Raw genomic sequence first — 20,575 nt, 5'->3', positions numbered from 1 at the left:
GTCAGATCAGCCTGTTTCTGGCCACCTGGAATGGCCTCACCTTTTCTCCTGAAATTTTGGCTGCTCTGTAAATTGCATGGACAATGTCCCTATGATTCCTCACTGACCGGTGCCCATGGACATGGGCTGCTGTGATGGCTGATTTTATGTGTCAACTCAACTGGGCCATGGGGTGCACTGTCTTCCAGTTAAATATGACTGGTGTGTCTGTGAGGGTGTTTTTTCATGCTTAAAATAAATTTAATTGTGTATATTTTACCACAAAAATGCACACAATCCCCTCTCCCCAACATTTGGGTCATACTTATACAACTTATATATGTGTAGCATACTTACACTAAAAATGTATTTGTTGTTTATTTAAATATTCAGGACATACGCTACAAAATTATTAACTATCTGAAATACCAATTTATTAAGTGAGTCTATCTGCTAAATCTGGTGGCCCTTTGTGGGATATAGGGGGAAACCTGACTGAGTCACCTGGGCTTCCCACAACACAAGGGTGTGCATACATGAGTACTCATTTCTGGGATCCCACTCAGGCCAGCAGCTGGAGGGGAGAGGTGGATGCCAGAGGGGGATGCGGGGTGGTCTGCCTTCCCACCATCCCCAGCCTCCTTGGAGATGGATGGGCCTCACCATTCAGTCAACAGGAAAATACAATTATCCCCATCTTACAGGTGGGAAGACTGAGGCTGGGAGGGTTCTGAGACTTGCTCAATGTCTCAGACCTTTTGCCTAATGCTAGTCTCCTTCCACTGGCCTGAGTGCCTACCTATCTTTCTGAAGGTGAGTAAATGATAGCTTTGGGCACCCAGGGGCCCACCAGCAGGTTCCAGGAGATGAAGCCTCCTGGAAGGTGAGAGCAGAGTGGGCCTACTGGAGCCAGGCCTGACCACCCTGTTGGATGCACCATCCTGTCAGTAGCTAAGAGCTCCTGAGACCTAGGACACCATCAGGCAGCTGGGCAGGAGATTGAAGGGCCAGCAGCCACCCCCACCCCACCGTGGGAGGGACATCTGCCTGGACACTCCTGCCAGCAGAACAAGCCCACAAGGAAGGGCCCCTACCAGCCGAGCACAGGAGGGCTCCCAACCCTGGATCAGACAGGTGACTGCTTGCTTGGCTCCCCAAAGGTGAGACCCTGGCCTTCTGTAGGTCCTGGGGGCAGGTGGGAATGTGAGACCAGCCTGTTTCCTGAGTTCTCCAGTTCAGTTTCTCAGGGATGATCAAGCTGAAGTATCCATCAGAGATGGGCCAGGTCTCTAGGCAGGTGGGAATTCTGCTCCCCAGGCACCCACTGTCTTTGCTCCCCTCTCTGTCCAGCCATGTCTAGCAGTCAGAGGTGGGATGGTTCTGCCCAGGGAAGTCAGATTCCGGGGCACAGAGCCCCATTTCCAGAGAGGGCCAAAGGGACAGTGACAGGCTCCATATCAGCCGAGCAAGGAGAGGCCTATGAGGGTGTTTTTGGATGAGAGTAACATTTGAATCAGTGGACCGAGCAAAGCAGACACCTTCCCCCATGTGGGTGGGTTTTATCCAATCCATTCAAGGCCCAGTTAAATTAAAAAGGCTGACCCTTCTGCTTATAAGAGGGAACAGCTGCCAGAATGTGTTGATCTGGGACAGGAGGTTTTCCTGCCTTTGGGATCAAACTGAAATACCAGTTCTACTGGATCTTGAGGCTGGTAGCCTTTGAAGAGCTACACCATCAGCTCTCCTGGGCCTCCAGCTCACTGACCACAAAGGCTGTGCCATGGCAGCCTTCAGAATTGTGTGAATCAACTCCTTATAGTAAATCTCTTTATACATAGATATATGTGTGTGTGTGTGTGTGTGTGTGTGTGTGTGTATATATATATATATATATATATACACATGCACATATATACATATACATGCACACACATATATATATATAAACACACATGCATACACATATATATATATCCTATTGGTTCTGTTTTTTCTGAAGAATCTTAACTAATATGGTTGCCTTGGTCCTGTCTGCCTCTTTTCTCTCCTTCCAGTCCCAGAAAAAAAAAAAAAAAATCCCCCTTGCTCTTCCATTTGACATCACTTTTCCTGATTCACTGAAGAATAAACCCAAATGACCAAGTTCTTTTTTGCCACTAGAAAAAATTCAAAATCCTAGGAAGAGCTCTGCTCCTAGACCTCATTCAGATGTGCTTTGGACCTGGCTGAACCATATTGTGGTGTGCTAAGTCACCATCTGGTCACTCCAGGCCAAGTCACATGCTTGTGGTCACCTATCTGCCAGGTGAGGGTGATGGGCCTGCATCTGCTGGACCTCCCAACTCCCAGCCAGGGCCCGTTGCCTTTGGCCACTGGCTGGCGGAGGAAAGGTAGCACTTGGTGTTACAGCACTGGTGAGAGAGGCAGCAGGGCCCTGCCTCTGTGAACACATTCAGAAGCAAATAAAAACCACCCTGACAGGTTGAGAAAGCCCATGGGAGAAAGGCAATGCTTTGCATTTTTGTACCTTAGTGACACTTTTTTTTTTTTAATCTAGATTACCCAATATGATTGATTATTTATTAAGCAGATATATAATTATTACTTGTTCTGCACCAGATAATGTACCAGGAGATGAGGATAGAGTGATGAATAAAATTTAATTTCTACTCCAAAAGAACAGTCTGCTTGAGGAGATGAACACATAGTCATACGTGTAGAGTAAAATTAGTGTCGCATTGGAGGTATGCATTGAATACTATGCAAGTACAAAGGAAAGTCCCTTAGATCTTCAGGTTTAGGAAGGATATGCCACCCAAACTCTCTCTTCAAAAAGTTTTTTAAAAATTATAAATTGAATACATGAACATATAATAACAATTAAACAATTTAGAAGAGTTTGTGATTAAAGTAAAAGAACTGTTTATATTAAACAGTTATTTGGTTTCCTAAAGGCATGCTCTTTTGAATATTTTTGATTGCATTTCCTTTGGTGGTTCTTCCAGAATTTTTTTTTTCTTTCTTTCTTTCTTTCTTTCTTTATTTAAATAAATTTATTTATTTTAGTTGGGGGCTAATTACTTTACAATATTGTAGTAGTTTTTGCCATACATTGACATGAATCAGCCATGGGTTTACATGTGTTCCCCTTCCTGGACCCCCCTCCCACCTCCCTCCCCATCCCATCCCTCTAGGTCATCCCATTGCCCCAGCCCTGAGCATTTGTCTCATGCATCGAACATGGAATGGTGTTCTGTTTCACATATGATAATATACATGTTTCAATGCTATTCTCCCAGAACGTCCCACCCTCAACTTCTCCCTTAGTGACACTTTTATCCCGCCCTTCAATCAAGAGGTCCTGCAGTTTCATCTTGCTCTGGGGGCGAGTCATGGAGTGTCCTGACAGTCAAGCAGATGAGAGAAACCATCCTTGTGCCCAGGGAGCAGTGACTGCCTCTCAGCTTATTTGCCCCCACTCCCCACCCTAGATTCCCTTTCAGAATTCATTCTTTGGACAGAGTGATGACTATTATTGCAGGTCTGAAAGGAAAGAAATCTTCATGCGTCAGTAACAGCAATGGATATTCCCAGAGCAGGTGGCCTGTCAGGGAGAAAAGATTGATATGAGGAAAAACCAGTTAGGGATGAATGTGGTTCACCCAGTAAATCAGCATGGGTGATTCTCTGTCTTACAGGAAAAACAGACTTTAGAAAATAGTGCTCTTTAGAGGCAGAGGCAGTTAGCTTATCAACCTTCACTGTTGTTTTGAAAATAGCTGAATGAATTAGAATCTTTCATTTGAACCACACAATATATATTCTGTTTTGAATCTAATCAACGCAGGCACAGTGTTATGGAGAAACAAAGGCATAAGCTGCTGGTGGTTAGACATCTAGACAGGGTCCTCCCAAAACCTCCTCGGTCCCTTTTTTGGTCCACTGTTGACATGAAGAGTCATGTGGAGACTTCAGTGGTCACTGGGCTGGGGACAGCAGAGTCACATCAAGGACCAGGAAAGGGATCAGACTTCCCTTTCCTAAGTCTGCACTGACTAGAAGCAGTGAGATGAAGCTATGGGTTCTCCCATATGGTACCACTGCTAAGAAGCATGGTGGGAGAGGTGAGCACACCCAGAGCAGTGGATTCTGCCTGGCAGAACCCTCCACCTAGGTGTACAGATGAAGCTCACAGTCAGATCTCATTTGGCCCATGAAACAGGGAGGCTATGGCTGCACTTTTCTTCTATTTAAAGAACCTGGGAAAGAAATGTGTACAGAGAGGTATTTTTGATGTAGAGAAGAACAGACATGTCTAGGCTGCTGGCCTGACGATCCTCTAACCTATTGACCCACATGTGCACTGCATACGGACAAGGCGTGCTACCCAGCACTGTTTTGCTGCTCACACTGTGGCCGTTCTCCTGGGTGGTGGACGTCCTGGGTGGCTGGCCTCCTGCGTCCTGGACAGCAGGCTTCTGGGAACAGGGCTCTTCCCAGAGGACTTCTGATACCCAGGGCAAGTCTGTAGTAAGAGCAGCAACAAAAGCCTCATCAAGCAATTTGGTTTCAACTGCATGAATTACCTTAGTTGCTCATCTGGGTTGATTAGGCAGGGCAGATAAAGGATTACCTTCTTGCTATGGTTCTGAATCTATAAAGCAATCACTGGGTACCACTGAGTAATTGGAGCACAGCAACATCTGAGTTCGGAGAAGGCAATGGCACCCCACTCCAGTACTCTTGCCTGGAAAATCCCACGGATGGAGGAGGCTGGTAGGCTGCAGTCCATGGGGTTGCTGCATCAAACACGACTAAGCGACTTTACTTTCACTTTTCACTTTCATGCATTGGAGAAGGAAATGGCAACCCACTCCAGTGTTCTTGCCTGGAGAATCCCGGGGATGGGGGAGCCTGGTGGGCTGCCGTCTATGGGGTTGCACAGAGTCAGACACAACTGAAGCGACTTAGCAGCAGCAGCAGCAGCAACATCTGAGTTGGGGCCATAGGACCCTGGGTGACACAGCAGCTGGCCTAGGTCAGCTTTCTTGCTCTGGTCTCTGCTTGCTGGAGCTCTGGGTGAACCCAGGTCCTCCCAGTCACAGCATCCCGGTGGTCCTGAAGCTTCTGGTCCTGAGGCCAGCTGTCCACAACCCTAGCACAATCACATCTGAGCTGACCTAAGGGGCAGGGGTGGGGCTGGATTTTGAGAGAGAGGACTGCAGAAGGAAGAAGACAATTGGAAGGACTGCTCTTTCCTGAGTCGCCCTGAGGGACACCTTGATTGACAAGAGTGTCTCAGGGAAGGAACAGCTGTGAGAATGAGAGAAAGGCACACTTCTGGGAATGGACACAATGTCAGAGCTTGGTTAGAGGTCAGGGTCATGCAGCACAGTTAACTAACTATTAGTTTAAATATTAATCAACTTACTTAAAAATTAGGTCCTCTGTTGCCCTGGCCATCTTTTAAAGTTACATGTGGCAAGCTGTTACAATGGGTAGCCCAGATTTAGGCCAGTTCCCTCATCTGGAGAACACTGGTGGATGGCTTCTATCTGGGTGAGGAAACTGTGGCCTGCTGGACCAAGGCTTGGATTGCAGACTCAGTGCTCCAATCAGCTCATTATTCAAAGCCTCCAGCAGACAAGGGTTCAGGTCAATCATTCAGCAGCAAGAAGAAGGTGGTGGTGAACATGTTCCCTATGGTTTTGGAGGAAACGGTCTCTAAGATTTTGAGTTGATTGTGTAGTTTTTCTGAAAGCTGGAGGAAGTGGGGAGCTGTTTATTTACTTATTTGGGGTTGCACTGGGTGTTCATTGCTGCACGCGAGCTTTCTCTAGTTGCAGGGCTCGGGGTTCTCATTGCGGTGGCTTCTCTCTTGCTGCGGAGCATAGGCTCCAGGTAGTAGCTGCAGCGCTGGGGCTCAGTAGTTGTGGCTCTCAGCTCTAGAGTGCTCATGCTTCAACAGTTGTGGCTTGTGGGCTTTGTTGCTCCATGGCATGTGGAATCTTCCTGGACCAGGGATAGAACCCATGTCCCCTGCATTGGCAAGTGGATTCCTATCCACTGCATCACCAGGGAAGTCTGGAGCTATTTGTTTTTAATTAGGATTTTTTTTTTTTTTTTTTTTTTTTGAGGACAGTCACTATCTGGGGCCGAAAGGCAAGCTCAGAGGGTGCAAGGTCTGGTCTTGCAGAGGGGCTGATCAGAGGCCAGTGAGGCTGGGACTTTGATGGGCACTGATTTGACACCTGGCATGCAGGCCCCGTCATCTGGTTTGTCATGCCTGCTCTGTGCTAACACTTCCTTCTTTCTCCCATCATCCAAACTCCCACTGCCCCTCCCTGGCATGGTCATATCCATGCTCCCAACAAGGGCACACATCTTCCTGTGGCTCCCCCACATTTCCCACTGTGCCCTGGCTTTGTTGGGAGCTCCTTCTGCCTGAACCTCTGAAGCTGCCCAGCTGCCTGAGGAATAAAATTGGGTTCCCAAACACTCCCTTCCCAGAGGTTGTCCCTAGCCATTAGGGTCTCAGAGAAACAGTGGCTGTAAGTCATTCAAATACTGGAGACACCAGAACAGGTGAGTGAAACACAACTCTCCCACCTGCCATGGATCAGCTTCTGTCTGGCATTGGAAGTACAACGACAAAAAAACCTCTCCCAGTTCCCAAGGACCACCTCTCCTGGCCAAGGAGAGAGAAATGAGAGCAGAGATTCCAGTTTCCTGAGTTGGGCCATGTGCACGAACCATTCAGTCATCCCTCTGCCCAGCTGGTACCTCCAGTGTGGTGCCCATCACTATGCCAGGGCCCAGGGCTTTAATTTTTACTAAGACTTGTTTCCTTCTTTAAGGAGCTTGCATCTAATATCCAAGAAATTAGCCCCAGTTCCATGACCTGGGCTATAGGGACCATGGGAGGCTCAGATGTGCCCAAGACACAGTGGTGGCTCAAAGGGAGAGCCAAGCTGCCTGGCGAGAGCACCAGGAGGGGGTCTCAGAGGCAGGGGCCGGAGCTGAGTCTAGGAGGATAAAGAGAGGCTCTCCAGGCAGACAGAGTTAGAAGGAGCAGCACACACAAAGGCAAGGAGGGGAGAACCAGTGTGAAAGATGTTTAGGTGGGTACGGGGTTGGGGGGGTGAGTTTGGAGGGATAGGAAGGTATCAAATTGTGGACCCACAAATTGCTGAGGCCCTAACCTCAATGTATTTGGAGATGGGACTCTGGGGAAGTAATTAGGTTTAGATGAGGTCATGAGGGTAGGGCCCATATGATGGGATTATCAGCTTTATAAGAAGAGAAAGAGACTTATTCACTCTCTGCCACATGAGGACATGGTGAAAACACCACTCTTGAGCCAGGAAGAGGCCTCACCAAGAATCAAATCTGCCTGCACCTTGATCTTGGACTTCTAGCCTCCAGAACTGTATCAGTTGCTAAGCCCCAGCCTGAGGTATTTTGTTATAGAAGCTTCAGCAGATGGAGACTGAGACGCACGGTCTGCTGAGAATTTTAATTCAACTCAGGAGACAAGGAGAGGTTTAAGTCATGAGAGTAGATCTATGGAAACTGCACTTGCAATGGTGCAAAAGGCCTGGTGCAGGAGGAGAGGGATCCTGGCTGATGAGCTGTGGCCAGTGCCCAGGAGAGCCTGCTCCGGCCAACCAAGGAGCCCAGGCCTGCCTCTACAGCATTGTCTGGATTTGGTAGTCATGGGGAGAGGGTGGAGAGGAATGCTAGGAGTCTCACCTGAGCTGATGCATGAGCACTAGTATTGGAGATGCAGGAGGTCCTGGTGACAAGGCCACATCCATGCAGGCAGGACCACAGCTTTGGAAGGAGGAGGTACTTACTGTTGTCCAAAGTAACTTCTATGGACTGTCTATTTGTTCAATAAAACTTCCCCACTTTCTCTCATTTTCCTTCTAACCTCAGGGGTGGAGGATTGAGTGGTTTGCATTCCCATGAGACCACCTCTTCATCTCCACTTTCTATTCCATGCCTTCCTTGCTCAGGGCAGGTAGCCACACTTCCTTTGTACGCAGCTTGTGAAATACATGTCTTTCATTTCTAATGCACTTACAGCTGGTATCATCGTGTCCTGATGGAGAGCTCAAGCATTTCTTGCTTTCACTCTGCATCCCCATGGCTCAGGGTGCTTCTCATCTGTGCTGATTCTAAAGTCCCTCTCTCCTGGGTCCATGACAGGCACTTCGGGAGCCTTTCCCTGGTCCTCCCCACCCCCATGTTCAGCAGGGGCCCTCACCCTCACTGCACACTGGGTGCGACCCACCTTCTTAACCTGCCCACTTGTGTGATGACAGGTGTGCAGTGGACATACATCACTGTGTGTGTGTCTGAACACTTAACATGTGCTGGTTATAGTTTTGTGTTTTCTGTACATTACTTGCGCATTTTGGGTTCCTGTCTCTTTGATTATTCAAACTTAAAGGGACTTTTGCATACTCTAGATATTCATGCTTCATCAGTTTTAGCAGTTAGAAAAAATTCTCTATCATTCATTTTTTAACTTCACGTGTAAGGTCCTTTGTACACAAAAGTTTTAATTTTCATGTAATTAAATTAATTTCCTTTTTGCCTTATGGTTTGTACTTTTAAAGTTTTGTTTCAGTTTTTCCTCATTGGTAGGTAACAAAGCTATCTTTACATACAACTTTATAGATTACTTATTACCTTCATAGCTTCACTGTTTACAAGAAGGTCTTTAATCCACTGAGAATCTAATTATCATCATCATAGCCAATAATGATGAAGTACTTAGTATATTTCAGGCATTATTTAATGCTTTAATGTTTAATGCTTTAAACTTTTATTTTTGGTTAAACTTTATGTTTTAATTTTTTTAAATTGAAGCATAGTTGAGTGTACCATATTATGTAAATTTCAGGCATACCACATAGCAATTCACAATTTTTAAAGGCTGTAGTCCATTTATAGTGATTATAAAACATTGGTTACATTCCTTCTGTTGTACATTACATCCTTGTAGCTTATATAAATAATACAAGCTTAACACATAGTAGTTTGTACCTCTTAAGCTCTTCCCCTTTCCCTCTCCCCGCTGGTAACCCCTAGTTTGTTCTCTATATCTGTGTCTGTTTCTGCTTTGTTATATTCACTAGTTTGTTTTATCTTTTTAGATTCCACATATAAGTGATATCATATAGTACCTGTTTTCCTCTGACATTTCACTTAGCATAATATCCTTCAAGTACATCCATATTGTTACAAATGGCAAAATTTATTTACAATAGCCAAGATATGGGAGCACTATAAGTGTCCATTGACACTGTCCATTGACAGACGACTAGATAAAGAAGATGTGGTACATATATGTGTGTGTGTGTGTGTGTGTATGTATATATACACAATGGAATAGAACTCAGCCATAAATGCTTTCAAATATTAACTCTCTTAGCTTCACAATGTGATAAAGGAGAGGTGACCTTCATCTTCAGTCCTGTTGCAGTTGAGGAAGTGAGGTCTGGGGATGCTGCGTGTTCTCCATCAAGACCCACTGCTAGTAACATGCTCTTATAACCAGTCTCCCCCGAAGGCTGCAGCACCTGCCCTGCTGTGTGCTGTGCTGGGTTTTGGGCTGCAGGACGTGGCCTTTGCTGGGCTCCTTGCATTGTGTTGGAGAAGAAGCCAAACAATCCAGCATGCAGTGCAATCCAGATTCACAGACTGTGGCACAGTCCACCAAGAGAACTTGAAGTACTTGTTGAGGCCTGATGTTGTCTGGCAGATTGGGGAAAGCTTCCTTACATGAAACTGAAATCTGGAAGATCAAAGGATGTTAACTTTGCTGGGGGACAAAGTGGCGAGTGGAGAGGACGAAGAATCTTCCAGAAGGAAGGAACCATATACCCAAAAGGCCTGAGGTGGGAACATGATACCTGAAAGGGAGCCCTGTTGTAGAGCAAATTCTGTGAGGACTGTAGGGCCTTCCGGCTCATTGAGGAGGCTGGACTTTATTTTAGAAGTAACGGAGGTGTCTCTGGCTACATGAAAAAAGTAGATGCAGAGTAGCTAGATGAGTGGGAAGGTAAGCCCAAGGCCACCACAGAGGCTCAGGTGAGGGTAGGTGGTGGCTTGGGCTCAAAATGAGTGGCTTATCTGGTATCTAGTGCAGCTGATCCACTGATGGGTCCCAGCAATGCTGGAGGGGTTGGCAGGCGAGCTCTCCCTGCCCAAGGTGGGCACACAGCTTCCCGTGGCTGAGCTCAAGGATGCTTAGATGTCAGTCCAGCAGTGTGATGCCATCCCTGGAGAAGCAGCATTTGGACTGTATTCCAGGCCTGCTGAGTGCCCAGCAGTATCTGCCAGCCTCTCAGCCTCCCTCAGTAACAGGGCTGCACTTTGGTGTGGGGGTGGGACCAGATAGTGAGTCACCTGCTGGAGGAGGAAGTGAAGTGAGTGTGGAAGCTCAGTGAATTATGTTCTGATCATATCCTCGAAGTTTAAATCATTATTGACAACTTACAAAACAAACCCAGGGTTTAGATTTGGGGATAAAGCCCAATCAGACTCCTGGAAGTTCTGTGAAGGTGGTGAGCTGGTAAAGGCTTCAGACTAAGGTCTCTTAAAAATTCTGAGATCTACAACTGCTTTTGTTGTTGTTGGTTTGTCTGATTGGCTGGATTTTTTTCTTTTTTTTTTGGTAACATTCATCAACTACTTAGTACTTAACCAGACACTGTGATCAGAGCTTCAAGGCATTGTCTTCAGTTATTAAAACTTACTCTAAAAGGGCAATTTTATCATAATCCTTTTAATTTCATTTATATTTTAACAGCTTGAGAAACTGAGGTTGAGAGGTGATGATACTTGTTCCCTGCCCATCTCACGGGGCGTCAGGGTAAGTGAGGACAGTAGTGGCGACAGTGCCTCTGCCTCCTCAGATAAACTCTCAGGTCCTGAAGGGTCAGGTGATGGGGCGCCTGGGGAGCCACCTGAGGAAGAGAGTCTCAGGGCTCGCGGAGCCTGAGGCAGGAGGGTCAGAGAGGAGTTATGAATACCAAAAAAGGTCCGGTAGGACTTTGCTCAGCACTGCCCCATCGGGTTTAATGTGCCCAGAGACTGCTCCTGCCCCCAGGCCAGACAGACAGAGGCCCCACCACCACCCTGCCAACCCCACCCACTGGCCTTATCCCATCCAACCCCACCAGCCCGATCCACCTGCCTCATCTCATCCAGGGACACTCAACAGTCCCATCTCACCCAACCCCACCCCATTAGCCCCACCCACAAGCCTCATACCACCGAACCCCACCCCATTAGCCCCACCCACCAGCCTCTTCCCAATCAGCCCCAGCCCACCACCCCGACCCCACCAACTCCTGGCCCCCCTGCTCTTCTAGGCCGCTCCAAGGAACCAGAGGGAAATGCCACTGAAAACAAAACAGATTCACTTTCCAAAGTATTCTCCGATGAGTCGTCTTCTGCCTTGGGGTCTCCATGGTGAACAGAACCCCAAGTGCAGGCTGAGACTCTGGCCCTTTCTCCTGCCTTTGCTTGGCACCCACCATGGCTTCAGGTGAGTGGCCGTGGGTCTCTGTGACCCCCGACCTCCGACGACTGCAGCAGCCATGCAGGCCCACATTGGTGCTGGGGTCCTTCACAGGAAAAGGAAAGGGGTCCCAGCTGCGTCGTAACAGCCACCTTTTCATCGACTCACATGCTCAAACTCTAACCCAAACTGATTTTGGTAGGTCACAAAGGAAAACAGAAGAGATCAGGAAGAGAGGACGAAAACTAGAAGAGGATCCCCATCTCCTCCTCCGGACCCCACCACCTCTCCGCTCTGGGAAACCTGTGGGAACATCTGGCCCAGCTGCCCCTGCCCGCCTAGTGTTCCATGTGTTTACATTCACCAGCCCTGGGATCCCGACAGACTATTTCCCCTGCAGGTTCTCAGCAACATTTTGTAGGTGGTCTTGTAAAGAAAGCAAATATTTAAGGCTTTCCCCTTTCCTCTCCCTGATCGTTTACCTCTCTCCTGATGGGGAGAGAGGTACCACTGACTCCTGATAAGAACGGGTAGAGCCTGGTGGGCAGCCATCCAGCACGTGGATGCTGGGCTCCGACCTACTGGCTGGAGGGGGAGAGGTCCTGGGCGGGACATCTGGTGGAAACATCTATGCCATCATGTGTGGCCCAGATGTCTCTGTATGCACCTGCTTAGAGGATGGGAATTTGACAGGCAGCACAGATAAATGCACACACTTTGCATTTATATAATTAAATGTAAGCGGCTTGGATATCTGTATGCCACCTGCCTGAAACAGAGAAGCTGACCATGTTGCACATTAACATATAGGGCACCTCCAGGCCCATGCTTGCCAGAGCAGGGGCCCAAGTCTATCCATCATAGAAAACATCTATCGAGCACTTAGGAAGAGTTCGATGAGTTACTGTACGAAGTACGTGGCCCTTTTTAGGAATTTATGATCCAGGGAAAACAGTGTTACTTGGAAGGAGATTAAAGCCTGGAATGTCTGTAGTCACAGTTGAGACCTGTAGATAGTTTTACAGGGTACAGAGTCCTCTTACTATGTTTGATCACATGATCTTCACCATGTCCTGTGGCGGTAAATGTCCTGCAGTGGTAAATGTCCTGCTTGAGGTCACATAGCTGCTGAGCGAGTGGACCCGTTTTCTGCTGCTGGGCACCATGTCTTGGGGCACAGCCAGAGGTGTGTAGCAGCAGAGGCCTTGCTGTGAGTGGCTGACAGGCCCGAGTGATTTCCATGTGGAGGGAAGGGTGGGTGTACAGAGGATGGTGGGCTCTTGCCAGATGGGTGGAGGCTGTGTGAGAGGGGGCTTGCCTCCAGGCCCATGCTTGTCAGAGCAGAGGCCCAAATCCATCCAAGTGTGTGATTTCTGCTGGAGAGTGGGGCCGGGTGGTCCCAGGGAGGGGCACTGTGGAGGCGGAGAGCCTGGAGGAGGGGTGGGTGGAGAGTGCCCATCACCTTCAGGTGCAAGATAGCAGCCTCACTTCACTCACAGGTCCCTCAAGGGACCCATTACTGCCCCAGCTTCACTGCTGAGGGGACAGACGAGCAGAGCACTTGAGATCATGTTCGAGGCCACACGGTGGGTGAGTCAGAGTTGGACTCCAGCCCTCTGCCTCCTTGAGGCCTGAATGCTCAGCTACTGTGCAGCTGTCTTCCAGGTCCAGAGAAGGACCATGGGCAAGGATATTAGGATGGAGTGAACTCATAGGTGGGACAGAAGCAGGGCTTGAAGAGTGAAGGTCTCTGAAGCTGACCTTTAGCTGTGGTGAGACCCAAACAGTATGATCAGTCTTAATTACTGCCATTCTACTGTCGATATCATTACCTGTATTAGCAGCCAGTATTACTATACTATTAACAGACCAAAATCTAAACACAACATTTTTGATCCTGCAAGAGGGGGAGATTCAATCCTGTATCAACATTTATTTTGATTTTTTGGACACCCTGAAGTGTATATTTTAATTTTACCTTCAGTAGATCTTACTGTTTTTTCTCTGCACTTAGAAGGTGTTTCTTCAGTTTTAAGTGCTATTAATTTTGTTGCCACAATTATTAATATGAAGCCCCCTGCCAACTGAGAGTGACCTCAAAATCTGTCAAAATGGCAACAACACTCTTTTGTTAGAAGCATGAAGGAAAAAGGGTTTGAATCTCAGCCACGTTACCCACCTTAGTTTCCTTCAGTAATCCTTAGTTTCCTCATCTGTAAAATGCGATAACCACAAAATCTTTTTTATGATATTATAAAGATAAAATCAGGTAGTGTATCTTAAAGAACTCTGTAAACCGCTAACTGTTGAACAGATGTAGTTTTCTTAGTTTAACCCTGGGAAGTTCATGTCAGTATTTGATATAATTTAAATGTTTCATAGTTAAAAGGAGACTTATGGAACCCTCTTGCAAATGAGGATGAGGATGACCACTATAAAAAAAAGAAAAGATAAGAACTTGATGGAATGATGTGGAGATATTGAGACACTGGTTCTTTGCTGGTGGGAATATAAAAGGGTGCAGCTGCTGTTGAAAACAGTACAGTGAGTCCTCATAAAATTAAACATAGAATTACCAAATGATCCAGTATTTCTGGGTACAAGCCAAAAGAACTGAAATAAGTGTCTGAGATATTTGTACATGCCTGTGTTCATAGAAGCATTATTCACAAGAGCCAAAAGATGGAGGAAACCCAAGTGTCCATCAATGGATTAATGGACAAGCAAAATGTGGTCTATCCATATGATGGAATACTCTTCAGCCTGAAAAGAAAGGGGAATTCTGGCACCTATTACAACATGAATGAACCTTGAGGATTTTATGCGAACAGAACGAAGCCAGTCACTAAAGGACACACGTTGTGGGAATCCACTTATCTGGGATCCCTAGATGAGTCAAATTCACAGAGACAGAAAGAAGGGTGGTTGCCAGGGGCCAGGGAGGGAGGAAGGGGAGTTTTTGTTAAATTGGAACAGAATTCCAGTTTTATAAGATGAAAAAGAGTTCTGAGGATGGATGGTGGTGATGGTTGCACATGTATTTAACACCACTGAACCACACACTTAAAAAGGGTTAAGATGGTAAGTTTTATGTTATGTGTATTTTACCATAATTAAAAAAAAAAAAAGACACAAGGCTGATAGGAGCCACCTGGAGGCTTGCAGAGCAGTGGCCACCAAGAGTACCTTCTGTCCTGGGCTCAGGAATGGCTGTGATGCTTGGGGACCTGGCTGATTCTTGGCAGAATTCAAATCCTTTCCTGTGTTAGGTTTTCCATCATGAATGGGAATTGTGTGCCCTGAGACTCAGTCCCTGAGCGGGTGCACCAGCTAAGTGACGCCCCATCTCAAGTGCAGGACCAGTCCCATGCCTGAGTGTACAACTTCAGAAATCACAGTGCCTAAAATAAACTGTTAGGGCTTCATTGCTTCCCTCTGATTCTGGGAGTGGCTGCTGTGAGAAGTATTCAGGGATTTACTGGAACTTTTCAGAAAGAGCCATATTTTGTGATTCCCCCCATCCCCGCTGCCCAAAACCATTAGCAAGTGCCTTGATGCCTATCCCCGGTTCGTTCTTGCATAATTTTTTTTTTTTTTTTTTTGGCCATGTTGCTTGTGGGATCTTAGTTCCCTCACCAGGAATCAAACTTGGGGCCCCAGCATTGATAGCACTGAACCCTAACCACTGGACGACCAGGGAAGTCCCTATTTTATGCTCTTTTAAAGAACACTTTGTGTAGAGAAGGTCATCAACTGGGACTGGGGGCAGAAACCTACCTTATGTACATCTCTTTCAGGCTCAAATTGAAGGGGCCTTTGTGGCATTTTGGGGGCTTTCCTGGTGGCTCATTTGGTAAAGAATTTGCCTGCAGTGCAAGAGACCCAAGTTCAGTCCCTGGGTTGGGAAGATCCCTTGGAGAAGGGAATCATTACCCATTCCAGTAGGGCTTTCCAGGTGGCACTAGTATGATTTTGGAGGATAGAAAGATGTGCAGGGGGCCTCACTGGGTCTTCCCACAGGAAGAAGGCCCAGAAAATTCAGCTCAGCTGCAGTCCCCAAGCCCTGGATCTGATGGGAAGGGCAGTGCAGGGACCAGGGCAGCTGAGTCCTGAAAGGGAGGGTACCTGAGCCCCCTAGGGAGACAGGCCAAGAGGACAGCTATTCTAAAGAGCTCCTGGAGGCTGGTCTGGATCTTCTCTGAAGCAGGTCTGGATTAGATGGTTCTGGAAGAGCACATGGGCCCAAGTTCATGCAACTCTGTGGTCCAGGGGTGCTTAAGGCCTTGGGCCTCCCACCAGCACACTTCTGTTTGCTTAGACTGAAGAACCCCATGGGCAGTGGCTGAGGACAGACAGGAGGCCTCCTCCATCAAGGTGGCCAGGGCCTTTCTCTCTGAGGAGCAGCCTGCCACATCCAGGCTGTGTCCACCCAGCTGCTCCTCCTGCCTGGCCTCAGCCACCATGGCTGCCCCTGCTCCCTGCTCCCTCCAAAAAAGATGATTTCCAGCCCCTTCTGTAGGCTCGGGAAAGCAGCTTTGCTAAACCATACACCATAAATCAAGTGACTTTCCCCGACCATCTGCATTGATAATGTTCTTGGCTCCCTTTCTGGAAGGACGTGCTGGTCTGTTCCTTTCAAGCAGGGGCAGAAGGGACCCTGGAGGATGAGACAGCCTGAGGTTGGGGGTGGGCCCTGTGGGATGGGGATGCCCAGGGCAGGGTGAGGAGGCTGCAACAGGGAGCAAAAGAACATGTGAATTCCTGTGCAGAGGGTTCAAACCCCCTATAAAGAGATCTCTGTGTGTCATGTGGGTGTTAGACCATGGGGTGGGGACCAGAGACTGGAGAGTCACATAAGAAGAAAAAACACTCTTGCTCACAAGGAATTCACCCAGGAAGGTAGAAATGACATAAACAGAAATGAAGGAATGAGTGAATGATTATGTAAAGATTTCCTTCTCCCAGAGAAGACATCATTCTTGCCTAAGGCTTCAACATGTTCAAATACAAGGCTGACTTCTCCCCCAGAACCTTTAGGGAAACTCTCTGGATCTTCACGACTTTATTACCTCTGCTCCTCCGGGCTAAGGCTGAGTGATTGAGGCCTGGAGGCATCCTCTGAGGGCGCACTCCCTCCACATGGTGGGTGGGTGTTACTGGCTGAGCACCAGCCAGAAAAATCTCAGATGGCCCCTTCAGATGGCACTGACCCCTGTCATCATGATGGCTGGGCTCCAGGAACGAAAACACTTAAGAGCTGGGCCTAGAAACTGTGGCAGCATGACCTTGGAGATACTTCACTGGCCAAGAAGTCTTACAGAGCGGAGGTTCAAGAGGTGACCCTCTCCTCTCAGTGGGAGAACTGTTGAAAAACACCCGGTCATGTTTTAAGATTGCCACAGTGGTTTCTCTCCCTGTCATGGAATCACAGAGTTTACTGTATGGAAGTCACCACACTCTGCAGGAATCTTGCCTTGGCACACTCGGCCTCAGTTCATTCTGCATCGTGAAGCTGTTCCACACCAAGGGGAACGCCGAGGCTTCAGGAGCATAAGTAAAATATGAGAAAAGTCATTCCATGTGAGACTCTTAGTCCCGTCCAGGTCCCCATGCCGTTCAGGGTGACCCAGGGACCAAGAGGGAGCTCTTGGTGGTGTAGCCACAGCAGCAAGGAGAGTGCACTATGCAGAAGTGGTGGTGTCTTAGGATTTTCTCTCAACATTTTCAGCTGTCATTATCATCATCACCATCACTGTAATATTCATAACACTTCTAAACATAGCTGCACTTCTTAGCACTTACTGCTTGAAATTTTTATTTTGTGGGTGCTCACATATGTGTGTATATGACTAAGAAATCCATCTCCTCCCCCAGAAAATAAGCTTCATGAGAACCAAGGCTTTGGATGTTTTGCTCATCACTGGTACCCACTTCTGGAACCGTGTCTGGACTCAAGAGACATCCAGTAAATAAATGTGGGGGAATAAAGAAATCGCCACCATCACCAGTATCAATTTCATCTCCTCATGACTCCCTGCTGATCACCATCCTTCAGTGTTTCTTGAATCTTATACTTTCTTTTAATCTTTCTTTTTTCTGCTAAAAAGGCAGAAGTTGCTGAAATGATTGATGAGCAGTTGTTTGGGAATCTGCTTCTCTTTTTTCTGCCAAACAAACAAGTGACACGACCCTCCCCTGTTCTTGGCTTTGATGGGAAGGAGTGTTGGATTAGCTGTTCTCTCTAAGTTTACTTCTAGTTCCAAAATATGAACATGTAAACTCGAGATGATTGCACTTTGGCCATGTATGCCAAAAATTTCCTTTGCAAAATCTGATGACTTAATCAGTTTGTGTTTGTTACAGCAAGCTTAAGAATGAAAGAAACCTGTGTTCTTTATGGGCCTTTAGTTTAGAACCCCAACCTAGTAAGGATGTGAATTTCTCAAAAAAGCAATATGCTTTCATCTTGAAATGAAGCCATTGTTAAGCTTAAATCATGATGTAGAAAAAAAAATGGAAGGGAAGAGAAGTTCTGTTTCTTATGAATTAACACACAGACTCTTCCTGCTTTGGCCTCTTCGGGTTCTCATCGCTCACTGAATGCTGTCAGTTCTGTCTTCAGGAAGCCGCTGGCCTGCCATGACTGTTTCCGATGACACGGCATGGCTCCATATCTGAGAGCCTATCCAGGCTCCAGTCTCTGCCCATCCATGCACTCCCCGCCCCATAACCAGGTTAGCAGATGCCTCACCAAGGTCGGTGGTCCATGGGCATCCCCAGCCCACAGGCAGCCTAGTGTCCTGCAACCTTACCTCCCTTGACTCACTCACCTAGCCACAGTGCTTTACTCTCTTAAATACTCTGTGAGCATCCTGGTGCCTCAGGTCTGAGCCACTCCTTTTCCTTTGGGATGGTATCACTCCTTCATTATTTAACAAATATGTATCCTGGTGAGTATTGTGTGAGGGAGCCTAAGAGAAAAATTGTACAGCGATATGTGTGCAGGCTAAGTTGCTTCAGTCGTGTCCGTCTCTTTGAAACCCCATGGACTGTAGCCTGCCAGGCTCCTCTGTTTATGGGATTCTCCTGGCAATACTGGAGTGGGTTGCCGTGCCCTCCTCCAGGTGGTCTTCCCAACTGAGGGATTGAACCCATGTCTCTTACTTCTCCTGCGTTGGCAGGTGGGTTCTTCACCTTTAGCACCACCTGGGAAGCCCACAGTGATCCGAGGAAACACAAATGACTGCATGCTTCTCTAGTGGTTTATTAGACCAGCTCCATGGTGGAATGGGCTTCCCATCCAGTTCTAACACTAAGTGATTTGGGGTCAGTGACTCAAGCCTATTTTTGCCTCAATCACCTTATTCATGAAATGAAATAACAATAAACATTTGTCAGATTCTTGCTAAGAACTAGACATCATTCCAAATGGCCTGGGATGTTACATGTTTAATTAACATGGCTGCCTCTGACAAGGATACTGCTGTTATTCCCATTTCCCAGATGAGATATGGAAGGACCAAGGAAGCTACCAAGCTACTCGTGATGGGCACGCGACTCGTGTGGCTGTGCTCTTCCTCACCACCAGGTGCTGCCTCCTGAGGAGGAAATATGTACACGGTGTTGGGGGTCCAACTTCACTTCATGTGGAGACTGTGGAACAGCACCCAGCCAAGAGTAAGTGCTGGGAACTGTGGCCCTTATTGCTCATCTCATGCTCCCTTCTAGCCCTGCTTAGGTTTGCCTGCACCCAGAAGCTGCATCCCTGATCCCCAGATACAGTGACATCACACATCTACCAAGTCCCTTTAGCTCTGATTTTCTGAACTGTTTATTTGCATCTTAGGCCATTTCCTTATACTCTTTTTTTTTTTTTTTTTTGGCTGTGCTGGGTTTTCGTTGCAGTGCACAGGCTTTGTCTAGTTGGGATGTGCTGATTTGATTGCCCCACAGCATGTGGGATCTTAATTCCTCTACCAGGGATCGAACACAAATCCCCTGCATTGGAACATGGGTTCTTAACCATTGGACCATCAGCGAAGTCCTCATTTCCTTTTATTCTTAGTTATCTTTATATACTCCTGACTCATCTCTCCATCCAGAATTCAAGCTGCAGGTATTTGAAAATACAATGTATGAATGGAAAACTCGAGTCATGAAATTCCAGAGCAGATAGCCATTGGAGAGAGAGCTTGTAACTCAGAGTTCCCACAAGGAGAGCAACCAGGGCCTTGGGTATATGGGCTAATTTCCCTGGAAGAGTTTGTTTATATTGGCAATGTTTTAGAAGGTTGAATTGCCTGCCTTCAAAGTTCAATCTACTTTTATTCCCTTAAAGGTTCAACAGGGACTTTTCACTTTTGGAGTGGACACTGTTGGATATGTGGCCTTGTGGCATGATTTCTGACCCTCCTAGGGGTTCTGTGAGTTACCCAGGAACCTGTGATAAATCTCTGCAACAACCCAGACTGAAAATCCTCCAATGAGCAAGTTACTGAAATTACCAGGTGGATCCCACCCAGTGTAAGACCCACCCAAATGCCTCTTTCTTTGTGGCTTTGAACACAGCTCTACCCTCTCCGTGCCTTGGTTTTGCCCCTTCACTTCTCTGAAGTGGAAACTCCACTTGTTTTGAAGACTTCTACCTGATTGCTTGAAATAAAAGTTGCTGAGAAAATTTAGTGTTGGGTCATGAAGAACTCATTGTATTACTTGTAATCTCCCCCTTTCTTCCTAACTGTTCTGATATCCTGTCCTTTGTTGTGCTGGCCTGGGTGTGTCTAATTTGGGTCACTCTGCTTCCCATAACCACTATTCACATGCAAATACTGGGTGTGAGAAGTCAAAGGTAGTTGGTTGTGTGAGAATACAGTCAGAAACTCCTGCCACATCACTACAACCCCTGGGCAGACCCACTGGGGACCCCTCAGTATCACGCCAGATGCCAGCCCTACCCAACTCTTGGCAGTCTTAAATCCAAATTTTAATATTAAAATCAGCAGCTCAGTTCATTTCAAACTTGAGAAGTCTGTGGTTTTTCTGATTCTGTTCAAAGAAAAT

General features: G+C 47.1%; 1 protein-coding gene across 1 annotated transcript in view; it reads left to right on the top strand.

Annotated features, from left to right (window-relative positions):
- Nucleotides 1-20,192, top strand: part of RHOU (ras homolog family member U) — a 133,549-nt gene extending 113,357 nt beyond the window's left edge. Inside the window, exons 4-5 of the mRNA XM_081570327.1 lie at nt 19,019-19,192; nt 19,854-20,192. Of these exons, the coding sequence (XP_081426453.1) occupies nt 19,019-19,117 (99 nt within the window). The 3' untranslated portion in view covers nt 19,118-19,192; nt 19,854-20,192. The remainder of the gene's footprint in view (nt 1-19,018; nt 19,193-19,853) is intronic.
- The last annotated feature ends 383 nt before the right edge of the window (nt 20,193-20,575 follow it).

Source organism: Giraffa tippelskirchi, chromosome 2 (assembly GCF_054371585.1).
Source record: "Giraffa tippelskirchi isolate mGirTip1 chromosome 2, T2T-mGirTip1v1.2.pri, whole genome shotgun sequence".
In the NCBI taxonomy this organism is placed as follows: domain Eukaryota; kingdom Metazoa; phylum Chordata; class Mammalia; order Artiodactyla; family Giraffidae; genus Giraffa; species Giraffa tippelskirchi.
This window is presented reverse-complemented; position numbering and strand designations above follow the sequence as displayed.